General features: G+C 46.5%; 1 protein-coding gene across 1 annotated transcript in view; it reads left to right on the top strand.

Annotated features, from left to right (window-relative positions):
* Positions 1-8,782, top strand: part of CYFIP2 (cytoplasmic FMR1 interacting protein 2) — a 131,567-nt gene that overhangs the window by 119,835 nt on the left and 2,950 nt on the right. Inside the window, exons 29-30 of the mRNA XM_033853510.2 lie at positions 4,599-4,837; positions 6,388-6,535. Coding sequence (XP_033709401.1) covers positions 4,599-4,837; positions 6,388-6,535 — 387 coding nt within the window. The remainder of the gene's footprint in view (positions 1-4,598; positions 4,838-6,387; positions 6,536-8,782) is intronic.

Consider the following 8,782-nt stretch of genomic DNA (forward strand, 5'->3'; position numbering starts at 1 on the left):
AGGAAAGAAGACACTTTGGAGGGGGAAAGGGATGAAACAAACAGCATGTGCTGTCTCCTTTCAAGTTGATTCAAGTTGAATCAAGCATTTGGTGGTGGGGCAGGGCACGGATCAGGGTAGGAATTCAGGAAGGAGAGAAAACAGGGCACTGCAGCGAGACAAGCCAGTATGGCTTGTTCTGTTCCACAAAACCCAAAACCGACTGTTTAAAAGGTTTAGGATTCAGATCCGCTCTTGGACTAGCATCCCTAAGGTCCTCTCTCCTATCATCACAAAAGCTCATGAATCAGAAGAATTCTCATCCTCCGCAGAGGGCGGAAGGCGGCCTCTTCTCTCGAAAAACGTGGCAAGTGTTGGAGCCCATGACAGGGCCCCGTCTGCCCAGGTGTCACACTGATGAGCAGCCCCAGCCACACCCCCTGCAGGCCACCCACCTCCTACTGAAAACAGTGACTAAACACTTAGTGACATTTGGGTTGTTTAGTCACCACAGAGAGAATGTAGATACTGTGAGATGTGCACATTTTCTGTTTTGGCCTTCCGGGGCTGAACACAGGAGATCCTCTAAAGATTGCCTTCTAGGGAGAAATCCCCCAAGCCAGCGACATATAAATGTGTCTGCTCCACTGCTGGTGTCATCCTACAAGAATCTGGCCTCTCACACCCAGGCTTCGGCATGTGTTTCCACTTAGAAGTCTGTGAATTCCTTCCCTGTTCTGATGAACACTATTTCCTTGGGACTGATAGAAATCTCAATTTGTCAAATGCTGATGTTTAACAAACAAAAGCCTAGACATTCTGCCGGAGAGGAAATGCCAGTTTTATAAGTCTCCCAGCCCTTAAGAAATAGTCCAAAACTTAGTCCTCCTGTAGACCAGAGAAACATTTTTAAAATATGAACGTCCAAGCTTGCTGGGGTTCAGGGAACTCACATAACTTCTAGGTCGGTGACAGGGAAATTCTGCTACATGTTTAATGTTGGGAGAGTTTAACTGTATTGCATTGCTTGTATTTGTTTCTAGGAAAAATTGAGGTGACCTGGTTTGTTGCCCAGTGCTATCATGAATTAACGTTCTGTCAGGGAGTTGAAGGACTCCTCTTTCCAGCTTTACCCCTGAATTGTTGCATAATCTAGTGCTAGACATTTAATATCTTGGTCTTTGTTTTCCCATCTATAAAATGGGCGAATAGCTGTTTTGTCTTTTTAGCTGAGCTGCCTTTCACAATCACTGTGATAAACAAATAAGTAAAAAGCTTCTAAAAAACAGAAAGGAAAGAGCGAGCATGGAGATATTTTTCTCCAAAGTAACCTAAATGTAATCAAAGTACTCCATGCAGAAATATGTTTCCACATGATTTCACAGATGCTTTTTCTATACCCTTGTTAACTCAGAAAAGAATGGCAGAAAGAGAGAGAAAAAAATTCCCCACTGAGTGGAACAGAAATGGCTAAAATTTATGTTAAATATACACACATAGTATATATATATATATATATATATATATGAAACACAAAGTCACAGATTGAGGGTGTATGCAACAAACAATCTTTAGTGCACTTTTTCAGATTAGAAGGACACTCATATCAAAAGAAAAAAGAGGGCTTCCCTGGTGGCACGGTGGTTAAGAATACGCCTGCCAGTGCAGGGGACACGGGTTTGAGCCCTGGTCCAGGAAGATCCCATATGCCATGGAGCAACTAAGCCCGCCTGCCGCAACTACTGACCCAGCGCTGTAGAGCCCGCAAGCCACAACTACTGAGTCCGCGTGCCACAGCTACTGAAGCCTGAGTGCCTAGAGCCCATGCTCCACAACAAGAGAAGCCGCCACAATGAGAAGCCCACGCACCGCAACGAAGAGTAGCCCCCGCTCACCGCAACTAGAGAAAGCCCATGTGCAGCAACAAAGACCCAAGGCAGCCAAAAATAAATAAATAATTAATTAAAAGCAAAAAGAAAGAAAAAAGGGCATGAAAGAAAACTCACAGCCTAAGAAATATAAATGCCAGCAAACAGGAGAAAAAGTGTTCCGCTTTACCAGTGATCAATGAAACGTGAAAGAGAAGGATATAGCTCTTCATTTCGCAAGTTGGCTAAGAACTTTTCTTCATGATAATGAAGTAACTGCTAAAGGCACAAGGAACAGACTTGACACAGACAGGTGTACAGTGGTTCAGCTTTTCTTGGGACTAATTTGTCACTATGTAACAAAAGCCTTTTAAAACTGCTTATACTCTTTGACTGAACAGTTCTAGGATTTTATCCTAAGAAGATAACCAGAGAGAAGCTCAAAAAGTGTAATATATAAGGATAATTACTTACGAGTTGTCTATAATGATGAAAACTTGCGAGCAATTTAAAATAACCAACAGGAATAGAGAACTAAGTAAATGACGTATGTCAATGGCCATTTTATGTAGCCATTAAAAAACCATATTACTGAATATACTAAAGGAAATTTATTTTTAGTACCAGTATCTTAAGAGAAAAAAACAATGTAGATAGTGTGACCCAAACTGTGTTAAAATAGATACATATACACGCTCACATACATAAACACAAATAAATCATACATAAGTATTTTAAGAAAGCTCATCTGTGGGTGATGGGATTTATGGGAGATTTTTATTTTCTTATAACATTTTTACAATTTTTTTTTTCCAGATTTTACTCTTGTAGCTCATAGGAAAACCCATAAAGGTAAACAGTTTTTCAGGAAAGGGGCAAAGCCCCTAACCATTTCAGTCAAGGCCCTTTGGTTGGCTCTGATTGGGGGGGGGTCATTAGAGTTCAAAATCTGTCTGCAGGTTTATAAACCCTGTTGCTAATTCTTTAGATCCTCCCACAGTTGTCAGGCCCTGAGGACTGATACAGACTAACTAAATGCACAGGTTAACTAGTAAGCCAGAACTCTCTGTATTAATTTCTGAAGGAGAATAATCATGACTCGAGAACAGACGTGGGTTCTTTATTTACTGAGCATCTTCGCTGTACCAGGCACTCTCTTTCTAAAGTGGAGAGCCCTGTCAGGGTCCAGATACTACCACAGGGAGTTGCCTGGTGAGAACAGAGTCAAGCACTGGGGTCAGGGTTTTTGAAAAGAAGTATTTCTAGCTAACTGTGGCAGCTTCTCTGCGCTGGAGCGATCTTTCTCTGCCACCAGAATCAAGATGAGTCACCGTGAATCAGGGTTCCCTCTTGTGTTCGAAACACAGGTCGTAAGCTCTTCTTCCCCAATTCACGTTTTTCGTCCTAGACTTCTTTCAGTTTATAGCTGTCATGACAGCTACACTCCTGACCCACATTCCTAAAGGGCTCCAGCGCTGGTGTTTCCTGATTTACTTCCCTTCATGGATTAATTTAATTGAGGCCGCCCTCTTTCTAGGGGCTGTAGGGTGTGGGGAGCGTGCAGGGAGCAGGCAGGCAGACTCCACCCAGCCACACCGTACACTGAGCTCTCGGGCGGGCCCGCCCTCTGGGGAACTGATCCCAGGAGTGCCCTGTGAACCTCTCTGTCTCTGAAGCCGGCCCTCTTAAGCTTTGTCCCTAGATTTGGAGATTGTACTTGGACCTTAGATGTTAATATCTGTTATCCTTGCACATGGCTTTGAGACCTCTACCCCTAGATATTTTCTGCTCCTGCAGACGGTAATGTGTTTTGAAGTACTAGTCTAGCTGGCTGATTATTAGAGATGTAGTAACCAGATGCCATATGAGAAGCCAGTTTAAATTATTAAGGAAGATTGTTAACAGTGGTCAGAGAACTTGGAGGAATAACCTGTAAAATCAGCGACAAATTTTTAAGAGTAACACATGCTTATTGTAGCACATTCAACTGTACAGAAGTATTTATAGTAAAAAGTGAAAACCCCACCTGCTTCTCCAAGCCCATCTGTTCCCACAACTGATGTTAATCCTTCTAGAATGTTTTACACTCTCACCCCCCCACACACATACATGCGTACAGTTTTGTGTGTCTGTCTGTGGGATTGTGCTACTGATGTCTTTTAATAGGATTGTAGTACACGTCCTCTTCTGCAACTTGCTCTATTCACTTAACAATTTAATCCACAGCTCTAGACTACTAGGATTCAAATCCCAACTTTTCCACTCACTGACTGCCTCTCTGAACCTCAGTTTCTTCTTCAATAAAATGGGGATAATAATGGCATCTTCTTCATGGGGTTTATGTAAGGAGTAAATAAGGTAAGTACTTAACGAATGCATAGAACAGGGCCTGGTGTATTACACACACAGTGAGTGTGTGCTAGTAGTCGTAACAGTACAGTAGTAGCAATAGTACTAGTAGTAGCATCATCTCAGTCTTTTCAAAGGCTACCTAGCATTTCATTATATAGGTGGATTGAAATTTTTTTATACTATTCCTCTAGCAATGGCTCCTCGATTTTACTTACCCCAAGACTTCCCCCTGCGATTGAACTCAGGTTTATAAAGTTAGTGCCCTGCTCTGGGCAAGACCTCAGTTCTGGTGAATGAATTACAGATGCAGCCAGCTCTGGGGTTTGGGAATATCGGGTGAGAGGTAGAAAATGGGGTCTGAGGTGTGACTGGCAGGTGTATGTACTCTCCCGTTCCCAGCAAATCGCCATCGCTCGGGAGGGCGACCTCCTGACCAAGGAGCGGCTGTGCTGCGGCCTGTCCATGTTCGAGGTCATCCTGACCCGCATCCGGAGCTACCTGCAGGACCCCATCTGGCGGGGCCCCCCGCCCACCAACGGCGTCATGCACGTCGACGAGTGCGTGGAGTTCCACCGGCTGTGGAGTGCCATGCAGTTCGTCTACTGCATCCCCGTGGGGACCAACGAGTTCACAGCTGAGTGAGTAGCCCCAGGGAAGGTGGGGTCGCCCCTCCAACCTGCTCATCCCCCACCCGAAGAGCCATCGGGCAGCCAGAGCTCAACCAGAAAGGAGGGCAGGGGCGGGGTTGTCCAACAACGGTTTGTTGAGCACGTGCTGTATGTCGATCAGGGTTCTAGGTGCCGGACATGCATCTGTGCAGAGCAAAAGTAGACAGTTCCTGGTATGTGGGGTTGACAGGGCCAAGAGAAGACTAGAAAATAGATATAAGGTGCATCGAATGAGGTCCCTTGGCAGCGAGGGCAGGAAGGACAACAGATGCCCATGAAGAGAGACAAGTGGATTATAGGAATTTAATTCACAGACGACAGCTGAGCTGGAACACTGCTTAGGATTCAGCTCTTAGAGGGGAGAAGGGGACCCCACAGGGAAGGCTCCAAGTGGTTGAAGACAGACATGGAGTGTGTGCACATCGGGGCCTTGGACCTCTCAGGGCCTGTCTTCACGGGACTAGAAGCTGGGCCTATGGAAGGGGCGGGGGGGGGGGAGCTCTGGCGAGGGCTTGGTATTAAGATTTCACCGCCCACCCCAGCAGAGCTCCAGGGGTCGTAGAACAGAGACAGGCTCCCCTGGCAGAAGGTGGGCCCCACCTTGCTCATGAGGCCTCTGCTCCTAAAAAGCAGGGGTGCCTTTGAGAGGAACCCAGTCCTGTTCTCAGAGAAGACAGAAGCAGAGCCCCATTCTCCCGTCACTCACCCAGCTACACAGCAAGAGCAGAGTGGTGAAGAGGGCAGACAAGGCCTGCCCTCCAGGAGCCAGAAGCTCTGGAGGAAACACGCACAGGGGCCAGAGAGGCCTCCCCGAGAGAGTGGTGCTGGGAGTGGGACGGGAAGGCTGTTTCCAGAGCAGCTGCACTTTCCGCGACAGCGGTGGGGAAGCTGGGAAACCTTCCCAGTGGGCTGCGCTGCATTCAGGGGCGAGCGATCCAGCCAAGAGATGCCCCACGGCCTCCCAGATTGCCCAGGTGGCTGTTGAGAGTTGGGGGCGTGCAGGCTGGGCTTCACCAGACCCAAGAGGACTGGCAGCCCTGCACACCAGCAGCGTCTGTTCATGCCCCATCGTGTCCCTCCCCCACCCCCAGTCCCTGCCCTCTCCACCTACACTGGCCAGCTGGTCTCCTGGTTTGAAACCACCCTTCCCCTCCCAGGTGTTCTCTGGTTCCTTTCCAGAGCCAAGACAGAGCTTCATCAGAATTCTAACTGGCTACATATATCTCAAAGACTGGTTGGATTTTTTTTCTTGCAAATTTGTCTTCTTCAAAGCTGATTTTTCTTACATTAGTGGAGTGACAGACTGACACCTCTTTATGGCTAGCAGGGCTCATAATATAACCACAGTCCCAGGAACAAATGAGTCTACACTCACAGCTTCCCTTGTACCCCTTCTACAGATTAAGAGAATTGGCCCAGAGGTGAGCCAGCTCACTAGCTGTACTGCTGGTCCAAGATGAGGGTCCCTTCCCCCTCTGCCTCCTGCTTCTCACTCCAGCTGCTTCCTCTCCCACTCCCAGGCAGTGTTTCGGAGATGGCCTGAACTGGGCTGGCTGCTCCATCATCGTCCTGCTGGGCCAGCAGCGTCGCTTCGACCTGTTCGACTTCTGCTACCACCTGCTGAAAGTACAGAGGCAGGACGGGAAGGATGAAATCATTAAGAATGTGGTAAGCAGCTCGTGGCTGGGTCCTGGGAGTGGGGGCCAGGCCTGACCAGCAGGTCTTTCATCGGCAGAGGAGGGGGAGCTGCTTATGGAGGCCAGCTCCCCACACCGCAGCAGGTAGGTACGGAGACATTCAGCAGCTGGTGACCTTCTCGTAAGAAGCCGTGAGTTACTGGCTCGTAACCCACTGGGATGAATCACGTCACCCCGCAGGGCAGGGCCAGCCTCCAGACCTGAAACACACCTTCCCTGTGCCAGTCAGACTCTGCTAATGCTGCTTCGTCATCTGCACAAACTCTGACTGAACACGAAAGTTGTGCAGCCACGGGGATGGGATGAGCGCCGCTGTCGTGTGTCGGGTAGGCAAGGCTGCTGCGGGAGCATCAAGAAGGGCTGTCTAAAGCAGGCTGAGGGGCTGGGCAGGGGCCTCAGAAGGCTCCCCCTAGAGGCGATGCTTGGGCAAAGTCCAGAATGACACGCTGCAAATAGCCAGGCAGAAAATGGGGTGCGGGATGGGGAGAATGTTCTAGGCAGAGGGAACAGCTAGAGCAAAGGCACAGAGGCATGAAGATGTATGGCTGGAACAGAGGGTGGGTCTGCAGGACCTGCTGAGAGGAGAAAGAGGCAGGAGCCACCTCAAAGGTTTTTTGTTTGCTTTGAGGTAGAACATACGTAACATAAAATTTGCTGTTTTAGCTATCTTTAACTGTTTACTGCATTAAATTCACTCACCTTGTTACTCCATCACCACCTCCATCTTCAGAACTTTTCATCTTCCCCAGCTGAAACTCTGTGCCTAGGAAACAGTAACTCGCCATTCTCCCTCCCCTCAGCCTCTGGTAACCACCCTTCCACCTTCTTTCTCTGTGAGTTTGACTGCTCTAGAGGTACTTCGTATAAGTGGAATTCTCACTCGGCATAATGTGTTCAAGGCTCACCCTGTTGTAGCATGTCAGTATTTCCTTCCTTTAAAGGCTGAATAATATTCCATTGTACGTATACACTGCATTTTGTTTATCCATTCGTCTGTCGATGGACGCTTGAGTTGCTCCCGCATTTTGGCTGTTGTGAATCGTGCTGCTGTGATCATGAGTGTACAAATAACTGTTCAAGACCCTGCTTTCATTGCTTTGGGGTATATACCTAAAATTGGAATTGCTGGATCATGTGGTAATTCTGATTTTAATGTTTTGAGGACCACCATACTGTTTTCCATAGTGACCACACCATTTTACATTCCCACCAGCAATGCACAGGAGTTCCAATTTCTCTGTATCTTCCCCAGCACTTGTTATTTTCTGTGTATCTTTGGAAATAGCCATTTTAATGTGTGTGAAGTGGTATCTCATTGTGGTTTTGATTCACATTTCCTTAGCAATTAGTGATATTAGCATCTTTTCATGTGCTTATTGGCTATGTGTTTATCTTCTTTGGAGGAATGTCTATTCAAGTGTTTTGCTCACTTTTTAGTTGGGTCATTTGGCTTGTTTTTTTTTGTTTGTTTGTTTTGCTGTTATTTAATTGCAGGTGTTCTTTCTATATTCTGGGTATTAATCCCTTATCAGATATATGATTTGAAAATGTTTTCTTTCATTCTTTGGGTCACCTTTTCACTCTGTTGATAGTGTCCTTTAATGCAAATAAGTTTTTAATTTTGATGTATTCCAATTTATTATTTATTACCTGTGCTTTGGTGTCATATCCAAGAAATCATTGCCAAACTCAATGTCGTAACGCTTTTCCTCTGTTTTCTTCTAAGAGTTTTAAAGTTTTCACTCTCATGTTTAGGTCTTTAATCCATTTTGAGCTAATGTTTTGTATATGGTGTAAAGTAAGAATCCAACTTCTTCTGTGTGTGGATATCCAGTTTTCCCAGCACCGTCTATTGAGAAGACCATTCTTTTTCCATTGAATGTTGTGGGCACCCTTGTCAGAAATCATTTGACCATATATGAAAGGGTTTATATCTGGGCTGTCTGTTTCATTGGTCCATTTGTCTGTCTTCATGCTAGAACCACATGTTTTGATTACTGCAGCTTTGTGGTAAGTTTTGAAACTCAGCGTTTTATGGTCAAGTTCACATTTCACTGTCAAGCTCTGGGCACCCATAGAAGGCCTTTAAGCAAGAGAGTGGCATGATCATTGAAGCATCAGGACCCTGGACCCCACCCTCAACTGAATTCTTCCCTTTCTCTTGATTTCTCTGTCCCCTCCGCCCATCCCTAACCTGCACGTCCCTGTCCTTCTACAG

This window comes from Tursiops truncatus, chromosome 3 (assembly GCF_011762595.2).
Source record: "Tursiops truncatus isolate mTurTru1 chromosome 3, mTurTru1.mat.Y, whole genome shotgun sequence".
NCBI lineage: Eukaryota > Metazoa > Chordata > Mammalia > Artiodactyla > Delphinidae > Tursiops > Tursiops truncatus.